The sequence below is a fragment of the Bubalus kerabau genome, chromosome 11 (genome assembly GCF_029407905.1).
Source record: "Bubalus kerabau isolate K-KA32 ecotype Philippines breed swamp buffalo chromosome 11, PCC_UOA_SB_1v2, whole genome shotgun sequence".
Classification (NCBI taxonomy): domain Eukaryota; kingdom Metazoa; phylum Chordata; class Mammalia; order Artiodactyla; family Bovidae; genus Bubalus; species Bubalus kerabau.
In genome coordinates this window covers 40,782,899-40,804,839 of record NC_073634.1, presented here as the reverse complement: position 1 = coordinate 40,804,839, position 21,941 = coordinate 40,782,899, and the positions used below count along the sequence as shown (strand labels likewise).

General features: G+C 34.3%; 1 protein-coding gene across 7 annotated transcripts in view; it reads left to right on the top strand.

The window, feature by feature from the left end:
• CCDC88A (coiled-coil domain containing 88A) overlaps nucleotides 1-21,776 on the top strand; it is a 117,066-nt gene extending 95,290 nt beyond the window's left edge. Inside the window, exons 23-33 of one of the 7 annotated variants that reach the window (XM_055540137.1) lie at nucleotides 2,695-2,840; nucleotides 3,964-4,056; nucleotides 4,174-4,388; nucleotides 7,821-7,904; nucleotides 8,869-9,072; nucleotides 9,668-9,739; nucleotides 10,708-10,788; nucleotides 12,943-13,202; nucleotides 13,401-13,863; nucleotides 17,961-18,061; nucleotides 18,777-21,776. In XM_055540137.1, coding sequence (XP_055396112.1) covers nucleotides 2,695-2,840; nucleotides 3,964-4,056; nucleotides 4,174-4,388; nucleotides 7,821-7,904; nucleotides 8,869-9,072; nucleotides 9,668-9,739; nucleotides 10,708-10,788; nucleotides 12,943-13,202; nucleotides 13,401-13,863; nucleotides 17,961-18,025 — 1,683 coding nt within the window. In that variant the 3' untranslated portion in view covers nucleotides 18,026-18,061; nucleotides 18,777-21,776. Of the gene's footprint in view, nucleotides 1-2,694; nucleotides 2,841-3,963; nucleotides 4,057-4,173; nucleotides 4,389-7,820; nucleotides 7,905-8,868; nucleotides 9,073-9,667; nucleotides 9,740-10,707; nucleotides 10,789-12,942; nucleotides 13,203-13,400; nucleotides 17,322-17,960; nucleotides 18,062-18,776 lie in introns of those variants that run through there. The other 6 variants (XM_055540138.1, XM_055540133.1, XM_055540132.1 and 3 more) reach the window with 6 other exon arrangements.
• The last annotated feature ends 165 nt before the right edge of the window (nucleotides 21,777-21,941 follow it).

Genomic DNA, 21,941 nt, shown 5'->3' with positions numbered 1-21,941 from the left:
AAAGCTTTTTGTCTGAAATCACAAACTAATGGAAGGAAAAATTCGTTTGATATCATATATATTTAATTATGCAGCAAAGTTCAGAAATTATGGAACCTTCATTCTGCTTGTGATTTATAAAATCTAAATAAAATATAATAGAGGTAATAGATTTACAGAAAGTGAAGTAAATTCGCTCAGTCGTATCTGACTCTTTGTGACCCCATGGACTGTAGCCTACCAGGCTCCTCCGTCCATGGGATTTTCCAGGCAAGAGTACTGGAGTGGGTTGCCATTTCCTTCTCCGGGGGATCTTCCCAACCCAGGGATCAAACCCGGGCCTCCCGCATTGTAGGCAGACGCTTTACCATCTGAGCCACCAGGGAAGTCCAGACTTACAGAAGAACATGACAAACAAGGACTGAGATCCTGCATGCTGCACAACATGGCCAGAAAGAAAAAAGGAACATGACAAATCCACTTTCCCGGAAACAACAGAATGGGAAGAAAATATAAAAACAACCACTTTTAGGACTCTGGAACTCAAGCAGAGACATAAAACAAATTGAGAAGAATTAAAGAAAAACTACTCAGCTTTTGGTAGGAATTACAGTTTATTTTGTGACTTCTCCCATTCTGAGTCTTCTCCTCCCCTTTCTCCATAACTGGGAATTCAGTCAAGAGGCATGCCTTGAAACCAGCAGCTTTGCTACTGGAGGGTTGTCAAAGGCTAACTCAGGTAGCCTGAAACACTGGATGGGGCAAATCACAGATGAACAGACTACTCGGAAATTTAACATGGGAGATCCAGAGAATGAGACAGCTAGCCATAATTGGTCTTGGTAAGATCCTGCATGTCACTGGTGGCCTCAAAGACCGCTCAAGAGAAATCAGAAAGGGCCCTGACTACCTTATGATTGTCCCAACAATCAACCCACCCTTGGCTAGGGATTAAGTCATATAATAAAGTGATTTGAAGGGAATGGAAAAATGAATCCATAGTGTTGGAGACTTCTCTATGGGAAGTGTGGTAATTGGAAGAGCACTCAACAGATGTTTCTGGAATACAATTGATGTGCTGTTTCTTGATCTGAGTACTGGTTCACTCTTGAGTTCACTTGATGGTAATTCACTGAGCTGTATGTACACTTAAAATTTGTTCTTTTTTCTGTATATGTTTTATGAGTTGTCTGCTGATACAGTAATGCTGTGTAAGAAACATAGAACCTCAGTGGTAAGAGACTAAACATTTACTTTTGCTCTTGAGTCTCTGGGTCAGCTGAGCAGATGTGCTGGTCTGCATTGATGTGTGGTCCAGGATCAGTAGATCTTAGTAGGGCTTGCTCATGTATCTGCAGTGAGCCAGCATGCGCCTTGCGAGCTGGCTGGTCTAAGGTGGCCCCAGCTGGTGTAACTTTTCTGTGCCATGTGTGGTCTCTCATCCTTCAAGAGGATTCCAGGAGCCTGAGTGGAAACACATAAGCCTCTTGAGGCCTGGGCTTGGAACTGTCACACCATCGCTTCTGCCTCCTTCCCTTAGCCAAAGGGATTCCCGGGTCAAGAAGAGATGAAGTATTAATAGATTTCGCTTCTTGATAGGAAAAGTAAGAAGTCACAGCACAAGAGGGTACAGGGAGGAAAACTGCATTCAATTTTGCAGTGAATCTACCACATGTGTTACGTTTCAGTTTAACAACATATAGATAAATAAAACAGCACAGTATTGACAGTTGTTAGATCTAGATGGCTATTTATGCATATTCATAGTATTATACTATTTGCTTATTTCTACCTTCTGAAAGTTTTCAGGTTTTTGTCTTTTTTTTTTTTTTTTTGAGAAGGGGTTGTTGTTGGCTTTTTAAAAAAAAATACAGAGCTCTAAAAAAAAATCCAGACTTGCTGAATTCTAATGCTAGAACTCAAAAATCTTGATTATAAAAATATATTCTACAAGTGATATTAAATTTTGACAATCATTGCTTTGGGCTTTCTGACTTCTGCTGGAACCTCTGGCCTGAGACATATTTCTAGTTTCTGCTAACTACAGAGAAGCAGCTCAATCATGCTGGGAGCCTAACTGCCAGTAATAATCAGTTAATATGACCACCCATTTACAATATTACCTGACTCCCTTGGTTCAAGCCATAAAAATTATACACAAACTTTTGAGGTTTCTTGACAACAATGGTTAGAGGAAGAATGTGGTACATAAAGTACCTACTGTGTGTCATAGGCATGACACCAGCTACTTCGCATATATTATTTAATCCTTGCAACAGTCTTGAGGGATGAGAGTTGTTGTCTTCAGTTTATAGATGGGTGGAGTAGTTAAAATTTAGAGAATTACTAATTTGTTTAGCATTTTATAGCTATTTAAACAGAAGGCCAGAGATATGTATCTAGCTTTGAACTCTTAAGTCAAAACAGTTGTAAAGACAGCAGTGATTTTGGAAATAGATAGCTTACTATATGTTAAGCCCAGTGTTCCTGAGAATTAAGAAAACATAAATGTCTAGCACATAACCCAGTAGTTTAGATGTCATTATTACTAAAATAATCACTAATTCTAATCAAAGGACAACCATCTATCTGATTGTTCACTGGCAGAAGACTTAAAACTTTGTGAAGTACCTTATATTTTTCAGATGCTTTGGGGGATTTGTGTCAAATGTAAATGTTGGTATTTTTAAAAATAAATGTTTGTGTTTAAAACAGTTGCTAAGCCAACTTAAAGGAAATTTAGAAGAAGAAAATCGACATCTACTAGATCAAATTCAGACATTAATGCTACAGAACAGAACACTATTGGAGCAGAATATGGAAAGCAAGGATCTTTTCCATGTTGAACAAAGACAGTACATGTAGGTACCAAATAATTTTTCACTCTGAAATATTACTCAGGTGGCAGAGAAAATGCAATGCTAATTTTTCCTAATTTTCAACATTATTATTTCAGTATATTTTAATGGTTATGTTCTGGGCAGTATGCTAATAACCAGAAATACTAAAATGAAAACATATAGATCCAGCTCTTAATGATCTATTAATATAAAACAAGAAGTAAAAATAATTTCTGTAATGAAGGTATGTTATAGGAAGCCATAGAAATACAGCAGATAGAGGGGCAGAAGTACCTTAGCTTGCAAGAGAAGCTGGACTTTCTAAAGATGATTGAGCTGAGACTTAAAGATTCCGTAGGATTTTGCCTAAGGAGGCATAACAGGCCAAGAGAGCAGCAAATGCAGAGACAAAGAGGTGTAATGAAACTGTATTATGATTATGATATATGGTTTAAAAGTTAATTGCTCATACTAGAGCAAAATTGTGGAAGGAGGTGTAGCAGAGAAGTGGCTAAACACTCAGGAGCCACTTTACAAAGCCACTTTTTCTTTGCTGTACAGAGAACTTGCTGAAAAATTTGAGCAGGGCAGTAATATGATCAGATTTGTGCTCTTTGTTTAAATCACTGATGACATGAGAGTATAGATTGGAGGTTCTAAGAATTAGAGACAAGGAATACGTTTTAAGGTTGTTGCAATAATCTAGTGAAAAACAATTCACAAGCAGTGGTAGTTAAGATCAAGTACAAGAGAGATGTGAAACAATCGACAGAGCTTGATTATTAGTAAATTGTGGTGAAGCTAGTGTATTTATGCATATAATGTTGTTTAATAACTTTAGAAAGATGTTGAGAGAATTCTTTTGTCATGATAATATTGTAATATAGATGATTTCCTTCAGACAAATAAATCCTGTTGAAAATTGAGATTCTAAGTCCTATATCCTTTTATTTAAGTAAGTTGTAAATTAAAAGACAATGAAAAACTTGAAAACAGTTCTGTTGTTACTGCCTATTAAATTCTTAGTTGTGAACTATGGTATCTGTATTTCTTTGTGTTTTGGGGAGAAGTTAGATTATAGAAACCAAATAATATTCATAACTGTACAAAATATGATGTCCTAAATGTAACTTTATTTTTATAGTGATAAGTTAAATGAATTAAGACGACAAAAGGAGAAATTAGAAGAGAAAATTATGGATCAATACAAATTTTATGACCCATCTCCTCCTAGAAGGTACTATTATGCAGTTGGTTTTTTTTTTTCATTTTGAGGGAAAAAAGATTCTGATTTTGAGAGGGATTTGTATGCTGAATTTTAAACTGATAAGACTTTTAAAAATTACTTTATTAGGAGAGGCAACTGGATTACTCTAAAAATGAGAAAATTGATAAAGTCTAAGAAAGACGTTAATCGGGAACGACAGAAATCACTAACTTTAACACCAACCCGCTCAGACTCCAGTGAAGGATTTCTTCAACTCCCCCATCAAGATAGTCAAGATAGTTCTTCAGTAGGTTCAAACTCTTTAGAAGATGGCCAAACTTTGGGGACCAAGAAAAGCAGCAGTGAGTGCTTAAACTCTTTAAACATTTGTGATCTCTAGAATTGATTTAGACTCCTTACTAAAGATTTCTTTTAAATAGCTTCCATAGTCCTTTGGGATAATGTCTGATGAATGCATTTCTTTTTAACTTCATATGATTTTAAAATTCATTGCATACTGCAGTACTGCATAGCCACGTGATTTTCTTTATTATGTATTTAGAGAAATACAAAGAGATACCATCATTTGACCAGGAAGGTAAAATAGTATAGAAAGAACAGTGAAATGAGAGCCAGAATACCCCTGCCACTTGCTAGTTCTGTTAATGTGGGCAAGACTTTTACTTTTGTGTCCTACTTCACAGGGCAATTATGAGGAGCAACTGAGAAATATTCATAAGATTTCATTTTCATAATTATTTGTAACTAAATAGAGTAATAAGGCTTTTTAGAATGAGGTTTTAATCATACTTTGAAGGTATCAAATTGGAAAAAAGTTACATTGAGGGGGAGGAAGCAAAAAAAAATAGCTATGAATTGGAAGAGAATGTTTTTCAATGATTTAGAAATAATTGAAGGTTATAAAAGTTATTGAGGGATTGCTTGGTAAAGGTTCAGTTAAAATGGATTTGGAGATACAAGTTTTTGTATAAACTTGTGATTTAATTTTTTTAATTACAAATGTTGAAGTGTAATATCATATGACTTCCACAATTAATACTCTCTTGATTTCATTACTAGTGTGTTTAGCTAAATATTAAGAGCAAAGAAAAGCCTAAAGAAGAATATTTTAAGAGAAAAGAATCCAGTGGTAGGCCTTTTGAAGATATAGGAGAATTTGACTACTAGCAATGTCCTTATAACATATGTAAACAGGATATTTTGAATCCACTCACACCCTCACCAGAATCACTAAATTTAAAAGCATATATATGTGTGTATGTTTATACATAAGACATATGTACAAGATAGATACTATATATATATGTATACATTTGTATGTATTAATATATACATTTCAATATTACTCTTCAGAAGTAAATAGCAGGCAAAAGCAGCCACTACTTCTCCCAGGGATAGACTCTGTATGGGCAGCTCTCAAAACACTCAAAAAACTGTATAGACATGGTTTTGTCCTCAGGGGAATTATCTCTGAAAAGACAGTGTTTTAGAGTGTAAGAGATTAGACATTCATTATAGGCTGTATTTAAGAATGCAACTATAGCACCCTAAGACCTAGAATCCACAAGTAAGCAACAAAAAATCATACACGTACATGAGTACCATATTCATACATGCACACATACAAACATGTTTGTGTTATAAGAAAGTGGTTTAGTTCTATCTGTTCTCATAAGATTAGTCTGGTTAGCCAAACCTACATGAAACCTCCTAGTATTGTAGAGAGATTATCAAGTTTTCCCTAAAAAGGTGCCAGATGATTCAATTTTATCTACTACCTTTGGATATAAAATATCTGGCATCTGATTTAATGAGAAATGGTCATGGGTATATATAATTTTTTTAATTAAAGGAAGATAATTCAAGTAGGAGAATATATACAAGAAAGGTACAACAGTCTTTTTTAAGGTCATCTTGTTTTAAATTCTCAGTCTGTCATTCCTTCATACTCTATGCTGGAAACATCCAGAGTAAAAATCAGAAGGAAGTAATACTCTTCTTTCCAGCAGTTATTCAGTTTTAGAATTTTAAAAATAAGCAGAAAACCCTACCATTCTAATGTTCCCATAATTTCAATATAGTTTGGGAAGCGAACATTGTACGTCTACAAACTAATTGCCATAAGAATGATCACTTTCCACCACTGGCAAATATAAAACTCCTCTTATCCTTTCCATTTTGGAAGAGTGTCTGTCAATAAAGCAGTCCATGGAAAACAGTTGAAAACAGAAAAAGAAAGTATCTAAACAAGACATGTGCATGTTGCAACCATTCAGCTTTGTTTTAGCTAAGTGTCCATTTTTACATTGCTTTCAGTTCATTTCTTTTTAATCATTGAAAACAGCTGTGTTTTCCGAGCTAGAAACAGAAAGTTTAAATGAGTCATGACTATTCTTAATAGCAATCAAATAAGTAAGTTAAAAAGCTGTATGTCTGCATTCTCCTTAATGAGTGATACTTGTCAGTTTGTCAAAAGAGCTTATTATTATTTATAAGATAAGAGCAAACCGTAAGAAAGAGCATAGTTATTAAGGCTGTATGCAATATGCTTTTAAATCTAAATGTGAGTTTTTTCCCTGCCTCTTAAATTGCAGCTCCAAAGAGGTATAATAATATTTTCCATTAAAATCTTATTAAAGTATAGCTTAAGAATGTTACTCTAATGAACATTTAAACTTTTATGTTAATGACTCCTAGTGTAGTTATAATCCTAATTTTCATTCATATATTGATAATTTCCCTGTGTCGTGCTATGATTGTTTTAAATAAACTGACTCCCAAAGCCCTTCAAAATATCTAAAAATGTTATAAATACATAATTTCCTATCATTTTTGCTTGCTTTTTAGGATGCCTCCTTATTTTTTAGGCTATCAGAGCTTAAAAGCTACTATCAAAATACTTTTGTTTTTTCTTCCAGCGAACCTTTTGCAAAATGAAATTAAAATAATTGCTCATGCCATCTTTTGAAAGATTTGTCTTAGAAGAATATATATTTCTGTGGTGCTTCTAAATAATGCATCAGAGTTCAGTTTAAACCAAGAAGTAGTTTCCTATTTTCTTTGTTAACATCTAAAGAAATAATGAGAGTTTTAAGTTTCTTTAGGTTATTTTAAACATCCTGGAACACCTTAGTTTTTGTTGAGGTATTTTGCTAAAATACAGGATGTACATTTTCCTAAATAATTTTTTTCCAAAATAAAACCTTATAATTTAAAAAGTTAAAGAAAATGGGGACTTCCTGGTGGTCCAGTGGTTCAGACTCCATGTGCTTCCACTGTAGGCGGCACAGGTGCGATCCTTGGTTGGGGAATGAAGATCCCACATGCTACTTGGCATGACAGAAAACAAAGTTAAAACAGAGGCGTGAAAAGCCTTGTACATTTTCATCACGTACGCTCCCTGGTCCACCAAGAGTGGCCCTAGTAATATAGGTCTATCTATCTTTACAACTTAACTAGAAAAATTGTTCCTTCAGTAAGTAGTTCTTATAATTTCCTGTATTTATAGGACTTTAGTCAGTCCAGGTTTTCTAAGTACATGTTTTTCATCATTGTCTTCAGTGCTTTCCCAAGTATTTTAAAGTATCAAAGTACATATTTCATATTTCATAATCACTCAGCAGCACGAGAATAATAGCTTTAGTGTAGCTTACATAGCTGAAACTCAGACATTCATTTCTGTCCTTAATTTCAACATTTAACTCCCATCTGTTCTTCTCCCTTTTTTCTTTCATTTTTCTGTTTCTGTTTTTTCTCATGCTCTGACATTAAAGTGGTTGCACTGAAAAGACTGCCCTTTTTGAGGAACAGACCGAAGGATAAAGACAAAATGAAGGCCTGCTACCGTCGTTCCATGTGTAAGACTTTATGACAGTTCAGCTTCTTTCAAATGACTACACTGGCTTCCATTACTAATTTTCACTAACCATTCTCTGGACTGTGCCAATTTTCTTATTTTGCAAAGTGCAGTCTTCCTGTAACCCATGGAGCTGGAAGAATTTTTTTTTCAAAACTGGCACTGAATCTGCATTATATGTATGTTCATTTATACATATACATGCATATGTTTAGTCATACATGTAATATACTTATAAATTTCCAGTGCTTTCTAAAAGTTGGCAGAAAAAAACTTTAATTTTATATGCCATAAAGATTTCTTCCCAAAGAAATTTGCTTAAAGAAAATATAACAAAACCTTTAGCATTAGGTATTTATTTTCTTAATGAACTAGGATTAAATAAATAAATAAAATGGCCTGTAATCCTTGAAAATGTTTGTCATTCTTTATATACTGATACTTTGGTTTTTCTTTTTTTAAGTGGAATGGGTAATTAATCGCATTAAATGTCACTGGATATCCTCTCTTTCAGGTTTTTATTGAGTGGTATACTTATTTGATTCATAAAATGAATAATTTCTTCAGTAACCTGCTCTGACCAAGGACTCTTTATCATTTTCAGTAGTGATGCTGTAAAGAATTGCTCTCCATCTTACCTTTATTCATTTCATTTTTGTCACCACAAAACCACATTTTGAAGGCTTCTAATTATATTGCACATCACTGCTCAAAAGGCAGTTGTACAGAGTAAAATTCCTTTTCCTACCTCTAAAGGGGGTGGAGGGTGATAAAATTATTTACTGAAGTTTATCAAGCTTTGGCCTCCTCATTTCATACAGCTAAATGCATGTCATAATTCAAACGACCTTGTGGTTAGTTTTTTATTTCACTTGCATTAATCCATAGACAATAATCAATACAAAATAGAAATAAGAGCAAGTACATTAACCATGCTGATTCATTTGCTTTCATTTGCATCCCAGCCATGAATGACCTGGTGCAGTCCATGGTCCTAGCAGGAGGACAGTGGACAGGTAGTACTGAGAATTTGGAGGTTCCTGATGATATTTCAACGGGTAAAAGGAGAAAAGAATTGGGAGCTATGGCCTTCTCTACTACAGCCATCAACTTTTCAACTGTCAACTCTTCTACAGGCTTCAGATCCAAGCAGTTGGTTAATAATAAAGGTATAGGCCGTCTGCTATTTGCACTGTGGTGTAACTGTTGGCAACAGGAATTTTTATTTGACTTTCAGTGTTTACTTTTTTTGACAGCAGCAACCTGAAATAATTATCAAAACAGTCTGGATTTAATCTGAGAGAATTTTCAAATCATTTCAAAAATTTAAAACATCATACAGATAACTACATCTTTCCTAGGTCTTTCATAACAAACAGTTAATGAACTAACAAGAAATGGAAATGTAAACCAAGTAAAAGAAAGAAAAGGAGAGAGTGATAGAAGCTTTAAAACAAACAAACAAAAAACCTAGAAACACTACAACATCAGGGAACCACATAGAACAACCCAGGCTCTTGCTTCACTTTGCAGGGTCACAGGGAGGTTGTTTCAGTGCTTCTGGTATTTTCCTTAAGCAAGTCAACTCACATCAGAGTTATTCTGTTTCTTACTCCTATTCCAGTTTCTGATTGAGTATATGAAATATGTTAAATCAAGATGCACTGTACATGATTAAAAAAGAATTTCCATATTCTGCATAAATAAAATGTTACAAATTTTTTTGTTAAAAAAATTTTATATCCATTCTACTATTTTACGTAGATACTACATCCTTTGAAGACGTAAGTCCACAAGGTATTAGTGATGATTCTAGTACGGGATCAAGAGTTCATGGTAAGATATGAACTTTATTTAGCAAGTACATATTACATACAGAATGAGAATGCTAAGACTCTTGCATTGACCTCATGAATGTGGCATTGCCAGCAAGCATGTTTTCTCTAACCTGCATCTCATAGCTCCTTCTGCCATTTCTTCAAACCTAATACTCCCTTTTTCCTTTTATAAGGTTATTACTTCATCTAAATAGTCTGTCTCTACTTTAGTCAAGGTCATATATAAAGTATGTCTACACAATGCTTAAAGGTAATTTTGTTGCCATTTTGGCATAAAGTTATTAGAGATAATTTCATATTTCGTTTTAAAAATACTCTAAGAAACCGCTGCAGTGTTGAGCATTTCAGTTTTTAGTTTCTGACTGGAACGTCTTCTCTTACCAAACTAAATTATTAACCAAAAAAAAAAAAATGGAAAAGGAATGAATTTAATATGTAAAGAAATACGTTAAAGAAATTTCATATGTGAGCAGGATTTTAGGAAGCAGGGTGGGGCCGTGTTAACGGTGCAGTTGTTTCCCTTGTATGGATAGGAATACAAGACATTAACTCTGCAGATGCTCATATTCCTCCTGTTCGTGGCATCTCTGCAATGTGCAGGGTTCCTTGTCTGATCTTTTGTGACCTAATCACTAGCTTTTTTTTTTTCCTTTGGGGACATGTCATTCTGTTCAACTACAACAGTCCTGGTATCTGTCTAGAAATCCATTTCCAAATGTATTATTCACTTTATCTTCTTTTATTTGAATCTCAGCTGTTGTCTCAGAAGTGTCCTGTTCTCAATTGTTTAACTGAACTATCTGGAAATGCCTTTGCTCGCTAATCTATAAGACTCAACTCTCTGTGGGCATGCTCAGTCTGTGAAAGTATGCATGATTGCTTCCTCAAAGCATTCTGTAATCAGAATGTAAAGTTCAGTGTCTTCAGCTGCAAGTTTTATCACTGTCTCCTGATTTTTTCATTTAGCTTCGAGACCAGCCAGCCTTGATAGTGGCAGAACATCCACTAGCAATAGCAATAATAATGCTTCACTCCATGAAGTCAAAGGTATGCTGTAGGTAAATTTACTAATATGCTCCATCCATTTCCAGATTTGTGAAAAAGTGGGAAATTGATTAAGTTTCTGGGTAAAATGAAATCCAAATCATCTGTGTTGGGAACATAGTTCCTTGGAATATTTTATGCTTTTCACATTGTAATACAAATGTATTTCAATGTGTGCAAATGTAAAAACAGGAGCAGTTATTTTAGTTTCCATTTTTCATCTTCACAGGTAAAATCTTTTTCTTGTTATCTTTCTATTTCAAAAGTATCTGTAAGTTCTTACTTTCTTACATTTTGTCTTTGTCATGAAAATGGTTGGCCTTAATTTTCTCATGTATTTGTACACTGAACTCACAGAAAGTGTTTTAGAAATACTTTTAGCTTTGTTTATCCACGAAATAAGGAGGAATATATTTTTTTAATTTGAGAAGACAATTGTGTTTGTGTGAGTGTAACAAGTGCCAAATGGATGCATATATCTCATATAAAGAAAAAATTAGTTCAAGATACCTTTTTAATGTGCATTCCAAGCTGAAATTTTATGTGAATGTCTGGAAGTATCAACTGATACCTTTTTTCTTAAAGGTATACTGCCTACTCAAATTCTGGAATTATTTAATAGATTATAAAAGTTTGTTAAAGTAGTTATTTTCTACAGAACAGAATTGTTAAATTATAATGAGTGCATTTGTTCTATTGCTTTTCTGTATTATAGAATAATTTTGTCTCAGTTATAATTTTAATACTTGTTGCAATGATCTGAAAATCTGATTTCAAGTGATTATTTTTTCATGTTTATAATCATGTTCTTATATCCTTTAGAAAAATATTACCTGAAGTGTGAAGAAGCCTTTTCTGATTTGAAAATTTTTTTCCTACAAAATGTTACATAGTTTGAGCCAAAATCTTTCATGACCCACTTTATTCTCTGTGATTAGGAAACCGTGGAAAGTTGCGTTTTCCATCTTGATGCTTCTACACAGTTTGCGATTGATCAAAATGAATAAGTACTTTTAAGGAATAGCATAAACTTTGGGGAGCTTTTTTCCAGAACTAGTAATTTGCATTCTTTATCACTGTACAGCCTCAACTGAGTCTTTAAAGCTATTATATACTGACAGTGGAAAGCAGGGAGAATCAGATTTTTCAGACATTAAATAAAGAATGAGATACTACATACCTGATTTTTACTGGAATTTTCTAAGTTAATTATGTCGTGTCTCCATTTGACTTTCCTTAGATGCTTGCTATTTAAATTAAAAAAAATTTTCTTAAGATAATTTTTTTACTTATTTTTTATTGTTAGTTGGAGGATAATGGCTTTACAGTGTTGTGTTGGTTTCTGCCATACATCAGCATGAATCAGCCATAGATAGACATATGTTTGTTCCCTCCCTCTTGAATCTCCCTTCCACCTTCCACCCCTCTAGGTTATCACACTCTTTAAGGTTATTCATTTAGAATGAACAGAGAAGCCTTCAAATAAGGAACATAGACTTCATAGAAAGTCAAAGAATTAGAATTATTAGTGTTTGGTTTTAACATTCTCAATTTAAAATTCATATAACCATATTTTGGGCTTCCCTGGTGGCTCAGTGGTAAAGAATCCGCCTGCCAATGCAGGAGATCTAAGGGTCAAGAAGATCCCCTAGAGAACGAAATGGCAGCCCACTTCAGAATTCTTGCCTGGGAAACCCCATGGAGAGAGGAACCTGGTGGGCTACAGTCCATGGGGTCACAAAAGAGTCAGACGTGACTTCCTGACTAAAACAACAACAGATTTTTTTTAACAATTATAAGGTGTTTTACAGTTTTTTAACCTGAATTTTTAAAAATGTATTACTGCCTTGTTTATTGATTCATTTACTCATGAAATGTATTGAGTGCCTGATGTGTATGTTTAGGTTCTGGGTCTGGTGGTGAAGGCAAGTGTTTGCCCTTGTGGAGCTTACAATATTTGTCATCGTGACAAATAAGGAAGCATGCTATGGTAGACTGATGAAAGATTAACATAGTTTATTTACTAAGTATTTCTGAATAAAGCTTTGAAAGTCATTTTGGCTATTCATAAGAATCCAGTCAATAAATTATCAGTACTTACATAGTGTTAATCTTGTGTCTATTATTTAACTTTTAACACACCATTTACTCTTAAAGCAGGTGCAGTTAATATCCAGAGCAGGCCACAAAGCCACAGCAGTGGAGAATTTAGCCTGCTTCATGAGCATGAGGCATGGTCCAGCAGTGGTAGCAGTCCAATCCAGTACTTGAAAAGACAGACCAGATCAAGTCCAGTGCTCCAGCACAGAACACTAGAGAGTCGGGCACATCATAAGATCAAAACTGGTTCCCCTGGAAGTGAAGTTGTTACTCTACAACAGTTTTTGGAAGAAAGCAACAAGCTTACCTCAATGCAGGTTGGTTTAATCTATGGTGACCTTAATTTATATGGACACTGTAAGTTAAATTTCTATGGTTGAACTTTAGAGCCTTTTTTTTTTTTTTAAGTTAAGGAGTGTTTAGAGACATTAGCAACTTTTTATAGTCTGCCATATCAGGAAAGCAAAAGTATGGCGGTATTCACTAATCTGCTTTGATTTTTTTTTTTTTAACAGCTAAAGCCCTCAAGTCAAGAGAATCTTTTAGATGAAGTAATGAAAAGTTTGTCTGTCTCTTCTGACTTTTTGGGAAAAAACAAACCAGTTAGCTGTGGTCTGGCCAGGTCAGTAAGTGGAAAAACTCCAGGAGACTTCCATGATAGACGGACAACTAAGCCTGAACAGTTTGTGAGATCTGGTCCTCAAAAGGCTGAAGATACCTGTTTCATGAGCTCTTCAGGAAAGCCTACACGAGGCGCTCAAGGAAAGATAAAATTAATAAAAGAAACTTCTCTGTCACGACAATCAAAAGATAGTAATCCCTATGCCACTTTACCTCGTGCAAGCAGTGTTATCTCTACTGCCGAAGGAACTACTCGAAGGACAAGCATCCATGACTTTCTGACCAAGGACAGTAGACTGCCTGTGTCAGTTGATTCTCCACCAGCTACTGCTGATAGCAGCGCCACTGCAACATCTAGTGAGTACTGTTCACACCAGGGGTCCTCTCATACACTTCACAGTCCGACATCCGCTCTAGGTTCTCAAGCACAAAATTACCTAGCTACAGACAAGCCCCAGTCTCCACATACCCAGGCCAGGAACTCAAGAACTGAAAGGTCACATCTTCTAAATCAAACTTTTGCCATGATTAATATGTCTAATGATGCATTTGGAAGATCAGCTACAGATAGCCTAGAATCCTTTACTGTGGCTCATCCAGCTCAGCCATTTTTATCCCTGAATACAGAATTAGTTAGTAATATAAGTGGGTTACCTCCCAGACCAGTCACCAGAGTAACTGACCAGGCTTCTGCTTCTTTGGAAAAAACTGCTCAGAAAGATAATGAGCAGTTTTCTGATCATCAGAGCCACAGTAGCATTAATCCACAATCCTCTGTAGACAATAGTAATCTTACCACTCCTGCATGCCTCTATGCTGATGACACAGAAGCTGCATTGTTGGTTTCTGAGGATAATCAAACAGTTTGGTATGAATATGGTTGTGTATGATCAAACCTGCACAATAGAATACTGATGTCATTTGATACACACTATGCTTCTCTAATCTGATTTGAAGAGCTGTTGTTGAAAAGAATCATTTGACTAGGTTTATGTTTTTATTTTTAAGTTGTGGCATAGTGTTCAAGTGTACATTGTGGCATGTATATAAATATGATTATGTAACCACAGCAAAGCCTGCATGAACTATTAATTACATTGTACATTTTCTGCATGACTTCAAGAACCTTAACAATACATGCTCCTCTTTCACATTTCTTGTCCCCAATAAGAGATTGTTACTTTGATACCTGGAAGCATGTTAAAATGGTTGCATGCTATAATTACTAAGAAGGCATTTCCAAGTCACATTTGTTGATTCCAAAAAAGAATGCTCATTGTCCCTTTTGCTCCCCTTTCCTTCTGTCCCTCCCTCTTGTCCTTTCCTTTTTTTCCCCAAAACGTGCAATTCATATTGTACATGTACAGTATTAGTAAGGAAAATATGTTAAAAAGATGTCATTTTCTTTTCCCATTTAATTTTGCCTTCTGCCCTGTTTTATTTTCAAAGAAATAGTTAATAAGTCAACACTTTACATAAAAAATATTAACTACTGCCCATATTTATAAAATTGTTCAAATTTAAAATGTTAATACTCATAAATTTAGTGTAATTAAAAAAAAAACCATTGAATTTAAATGTGACTTATACAGTGACTAGGTGCATTTATATTCTATTTCTTCCCTGCACTTTTCTTCATTTGATAAACAGAAGAGTTCAAGTACTATCTTTCTTTCAGGATGACTTTTTTACTTGGAATCAGTTAACACAGTAGTTTTTTCAGGGTTTTTTTTTTTTTTTACTGTAGAATCAAGGAGAAATAAAGCAAATCATACTCAATGTGTGAGAAATTTGCATTTTTACTTCTCTTTTAAAAGGGTAGCAAGTTTACTGAGTGGTGAAGATTGTTACTTAAATAATTCTATAATTTATTCTAAGTTACATATGTCCTAAACACAGAATTTTCTAAAATGAGTACATTGTGCTAAAATAAAATGTAAAATTAGTGTTTATAACCATATAAACAAACAGACATGTTTCTAGTAGAACAAATTTTAAAACTAAGAATAATTGCACCCTCTTAGCTAAAAAATAATCATAAAAGATAGAGAAAATATTTGCTAACTCTGATTCATGTCATAAACTTTAAAATTATCTTCCTGTGGTCATAGCATTTTAAAACAGAATCAGCCAAAATTGAGTTTCTAACTTCCAGAATAAAACAACAAAAAAGAAAGCCCCAAGAAACCCATAACCCTGACTCACTCACTTCTGGAGAAGTATACCTTAGCTCTATCTCTGAAATGTTTTTGCTCTCTTGATTCAGCCTAAATATCACTGACAGTAATGCAGCCTGGCATCTAGAAAAAATGATTTGAAATGTAACTTGATAAACAAGGAGAAAATTATTATTTTACACGTGTTGTTATAGTAAATTATTATTGTTATTCATTGGGCCAGAGAAAGTTTCTAAAGAATCTTTGCTTAATGAAATGTGTGACCTGGGAATTCGCTGGCAGTCCAGTGGTTAGGACTCTGCGGTTTCGCTGCTGAGGGCCTGTGTTCAATCCCTGGTCACAGAATTAAGACCCTGCAAGCCACACAGCACGGGCAAACATTTTTTTTTTTAAAAAAAAGGAAACAAAAAGAAGGAAATTTGTATCCTTTGTAAATTACCCTATTCTCTTGTACTTACACAAGATCATTTCAGGCCTAGGCCCCTTCTGTTTATATCTTTGACCATACTTCTTTTCTCACAGCCAGCTCTTACTAAAAATGCTTCCAATGTGTTGGTTTCACTTCAGATCGAATAAATCTTTTGCCTTTTACTTAAAAAAAAAAAAAATGCTTCCAGTGCAGGTCATCAAATAAACAATCAGAAATTTTCTTATTTTTGGTACCACTTAATATATTTTATCTACATGAAAACATCAATCCATTTGTCGCTTATTTCACAATTAGTCCTAACATTTCAAATATTTTTGGTGTCCCTTTTCTTTCTTCATAACCTGATAATAAGACTTTTTAAAAAGATTATTTATTAAAATACATTGAGAAATCATATGCTACTATATGGTAAACACTGATTATTTTACAATGTTAGACTTATAGGAAAGAAGCATTTCTAACCCAGATGACTGTAGTAACATATACAGCATGTTTTCCAAAGAACATACACGTTGTGCATGTAAGACAGAGAGATACATACCATGTCCATGTGTCTGGAGGACTGTCAGAGAATATAGGTGATATTTCCTCCAGAAACTGTCACCAGGTGTAAGGTCATAAAATTCCCTTAAAACACTATTTTACCAGTGTTTCTTGATAGCACTTGAAATCACATTTTTAGCAGTGGTAAGAGCCTTAGAAATTGTATAGAGCTAGTGTTTCCCAAACTCTTAAAAAAATCAACATAATACCTTCTATAAATGAAATCTTACAAGATGCCCCAATTAAAAAAAAAAAAATTGTTTTCCCATCAAAGTGAAGCAGCTCTGACTCAGTTGAATAACTGTATTTTTTTTGAGACAGCTCCATAAATATTCTCCAACTTCACAGAGGATTACAGGCATACCTCGTTTTATTGTGCTTTCTTACACTTCACAAATACTGTGGGGTTTTTTTCCCAACAAACTGAAGGTTTGTGGCAGTTCTGTCAGACAAGCCTATCAGTGCCATTATTCCAACAGTATTTGCTCACTTCATGTCTCTGTCACATTTTGGGAGTTCTCAGAATATTTCTAACTTTCTCATTATTGTTATATTTGTTATGGTGATCGGTGATCTTTGATGTTACTATTGCAAAAAAAATTATGATTTGCTAAAGGCTCAGATAATGGATAGCTCTTTTTAGCAATAAAGTATTTTTTACTTAAGATATGTACATTGTTATTTACATGCATTGGGCAACTAAAAATTCATGTGACTCGCTTTATTGCAAAATTCACTTTATTATAGTAGTCTGGAACCAAACCTGCAATTATCTCCGAGGTATGCCTGTATTAGTACCCTAATTTTAGATGAAATTGAGTAGCTTTCATACTCCTGGCTTAGGTTTCTAGAAATGATACCCTTATGGGTATTATGTGGCATTGTAAATTCATGTTAGGCTTTCGGTCCCCTTTGACCAGAGTAGTTATAACTCTAACAATGTAAGTAGATATATTTTCCTACAAAGTAAGCCTCAAGGCCTGGTTTTCTTAGTAAACAATACAAATATTTCATTGTGGATGTTTCTGCTGCTGCATGCAAGATTATTTTTTACTTTAAAACTATATGTGACCATTTAGTAAATAAACATCATAAACCTATCAGACACCAAGAGGGCATTATTATTTATAGCTTTTAAAACATGTAAATCAGTCTTTAAGTAGAGATGTCTATCAGATTAATAACATTTCCAGAATTAGATTCTTTCTCTTTGCCCTACACAATGAGAGCTCTTTAGTTTCTTATCTTCATGAATTGTATGTTTAGCTTTTCATTAAATAACATGAAATGCTTTTCTCCTGCAGATGTGGACAAAGTACAAGAAAACAGAAATTCAAAAAGCAGGTCTAGGGAACAACAAAGCTCCTAATTCTATAACCCCACTACATGACATGTGGGCCAAGTGGTGAGTTTCTTGCTTAAAATGTAAATGAGATTAATCTCATTTATACAAACTAACTGCATTAAGTATAAGAACAAGTGCACATTGCATTAACAGATGTAAATATTGCTTGCTTATTTCATGATTTTCTGTCTGTCTGATTAGTAAATCAAAATTACGTGATTCCTCAAAGCTTTTGGCCATCAGTGCACGCTCAGTTGTGTCCGACTCTTGGCGACCCCATGGACTGTAGCCCACCAGGCTCCTCTGTCCATGGAATTTTCCAGGCAAGAATACTGGAGTGGGTTGCCTTGCCCTTCTCCAGGGGATCATCCCAACACAGGATCAAACCTGGGTCTCCCGCATTGCAGGCAGATTCTTTACCATTCGAGCTACCCGGGAAGCCCTTTAGTGCAGGAAAACAATCTTTAAAAATATTTTTTCCCCTCAATTTAAATTTGATTTTACTAATGAATAATGTTTTAGAAATTACTTTTTCAGTTTAAAATCTTTCTGGTAGGAATATAACTTCTGTGCAATGTTCTTGGTAACTGAGAATAAATTAAATGTCTTTTCTATGAAGAGCTGCTTAGACAAATTCTCTGACTCTTCTGTCACTCTTATCCCTGTAAAAGTACCTGGTGCATGCTGTTCTTTTAGTGGTTGCTCTGTATTTTATATCTCTTATCTTCAAACTTTTCTTATATTTTCTTTCTTTCTACTTTCCAACTAAATACAGAGAGAAAAGTGTCCTTCAGTTTCTCAGTATGAAGCCTTTATTTCTGAAGTAACAAGACACCCAACTATAGGAATCATTTTTTAAAACCTTTAAGGAGACTTAACAATCCTTCGTGACTAGAGCAGGAAAGAAATACAAACCTTCATTCCTTCCTTGAATCAAGGAGCACTACTGGAGTCAACTGCCAAAATTTTTAGAAGGTTTTTATGACTTATTATGTACATTGTACTGTTAAGATCTACTGAATAAAGCATGTTCTCTCGCTAAGGACCAAGTGTTTTAAGGGTTCAAGAAGTACTCCAAGAACAATATACTTCTTTCATCATTTGTTTATGAATTTATCCATGTTTGCTTAATGCTTCTGCTAAGTATTAGCCTAAGTCTAGCCATTTATATTTAGTTGTGTAAACCTAAATTAAATGCTGTAGTATGCTGTGGAATGTACTATATATCAAGATACAGAGAACATTGTTTAGGCATGTCAGAGCCTTATTTGGTTAGCAGACTGCATGTGTTGGTATTCTCTTATTTTTAAGCCGATTATTTTGATGCACTGCAAAAGAAACTCAGTTTATGAAATAACTGAAAAATCCATGATAGGAGTTATAAAAAAATGTACAGTGATATTAATATTTCCATATTCCCTGCTAAGGAACACTAAGTAATTCATTCACACATGGATCCAAGGTAATTAGAATGTGTTTTTCTGAAACGTTTTTTTTAGTAAGGTGGTTTTCTAGAAAAAGACATTCCCAAGGTAAAGCTATTGTGTTTGAACTCATTTCCCTTCTTTAGTGTTGGGTTATGTATGTACGTTTTTTTTAACTTGAGAGCTGACTGTTGCTTAAGAAGTTTTCTTATGGCAAAAATAATGTAAATAATTTACTACGATCCTCATTTTGCCAGGAACTCATTTATTATTAAGGTTATCACTTATTAATACGAATTTTTGGTTTTGTCCTTTATAAGACGACATTAAAGTTGGTAACTGTTATCAGTACTTTTGAAATATTTGTATGCATTTGTTTTACATTTGAAAGAAGCACAAAAAAGTAAATTTAGTTAACCCAGGGAAACATCAATTTTTTTGTAGTTCCAATTTTCTATCACAGTTTTATTTTCTTATGAAATCAAAAATTGCATTGATACATATTAATGCAAATTCATTATTTAACAAAAATATATGAATAATCTTAAAGGTCTGAAATGAGAAAGATACTGATTTTTTAATTTTAACAATGTACTTCTTAGGCTCTCACTACCAGCTCTAAAAATCTTTTTGGAATAATTCCATAGTGTGTGGTTTATGAACTGTGTGTTTCATCACTAACCTAGTAGCCATGAGAAATGTGTCTCCCTCTCCCCCTCCTTCCTCATGCCCTTCTCTTTTTTTCCCCTCTTTTTGGTAGGCCAGTAACAGTGTTGTGTTCATAGTCTACTTTCAGAAAGACCATTAATGAAAAGAAATACGGCATGTATAGTTGAAAAGAAACTGAAATGGAAGTTAGGTTTTGCCACCAAATAATGCTGTAAAGTTAAATCACTTTTAAATTCTTGGATGAAAGGTGCTATGTAAATATAAATACAAAGGATTCTTACTAAGATACAAATATTGCACAACAGACATATTTAAAACCTATTCTCTAGACTGTGAAACATGTCTCCATCATGATTTCCTGTATTCAAGTATCAGATTGATAATGGGCATCGTGGCAGTCTAGAGATGTCTGCATGTAAAAACTGTAAATTCATTTTTAGGTGGATAAATTGAGAGTAAATATAGAAATTATGTTTTAGCTAAATACAATAAGTGTGTAACTTAGATTTATATTAACTAGCATCTAATTTGCACAACTAGGACACATCCCAGGACATTTGCTTCAAGTTGAAATTTAATGAGTAGGAGGTAGTCCAGTGAGGGTGTGTGACACCACAGCTTGATCTCTCCAGGACACTAATATCCTAAAACAGAGACCCTGCTGACTGAAGCAACACATTATTGCTTCAGTTAGAAAATGCTTAAGGGTGGCCTGTAAAGGGCTGACTCAGAAAATGCAGCAAGACAACCAAGAGAACACTTGAGACTGCAAAAAGTAGGCATATTCTCAAATCACATTCATCACCTTTTTCATACCATTTCAAGAAAGGACTAGATAACCACATGAGTATTTTACCATTTCCAAAAGATAGCATCAGAAGCAAACTTAGTAGGAAGTCATGCTTTTTCCTTAAACTACTTCTGCCAAACAAAACCATGTAGCCAACTAGAAAGTACAATAACTGGGGCCACTTTCCTGACTGGCGCCTGACATGATTTTAATTATCTGGCTCTAATCCCCCTTGGAAACTAAAGAATTTATATACAGGGTAATAGCTTCGGCCCAGAGCTCCGATAAAGTGCTTCAGATCTGGCAATGTGGAGATGTTCGGTCCAAGTTTTTGAACTGGTGGTTACCAAAGAGTTCACGAAACAGGTTTGTATGTAGCACCTTTCATGCAAGGCATGGTAAGAGCCTATTTAAAAATCACTGTGCATATTACAGAATTGAAACCACCTCACAAATGAAGTATTACAGCCTGTACTGTCTTAACAGTTTATGTCAGGAAGTGAAAAAGATATTGTACCAAATCTGGAATTACAATGAGAAGTAATAATGTATGCTAAATAACTTTTGTACTTTAAGTTACTTTTTATGAGAAAAGTGAAGTTTTGTGTTTTTTTTTCCTGCTACTCTTAGTCCTGAGATATGTTTTTTTCTTTAAGCCTTGAATGAATAATACAGACGGAGCCCATTTTATAATATAAACCTTGATGTACAAGTTGAGATATTTGGACAACAGTGAAAATGCCTTAAAAGGAATGCTTATGGATAAAGTTGCACTTATAACACCCTTTAACAAAACCTGATTTTAAATTGTCTTTCTTTTCTAAGGGTTCTCTCTTTCAGTGTTTGCCATTGTACTTATAACTGTTATTAAATACCAAATCAAATAATACAAGAGCTGTAACATTTCCTTTAAAATAACGCTACTGAGAAATCTGGAGTTAAATGGCAAAATGTTTATTATTTGGCTATATTAAAGCCACAATTGATAACAAAAAATCCAGTTCATAACAAAAAAGACACCATCATTTGGCTGATCTTTTTTCAAAAACATTTTTCA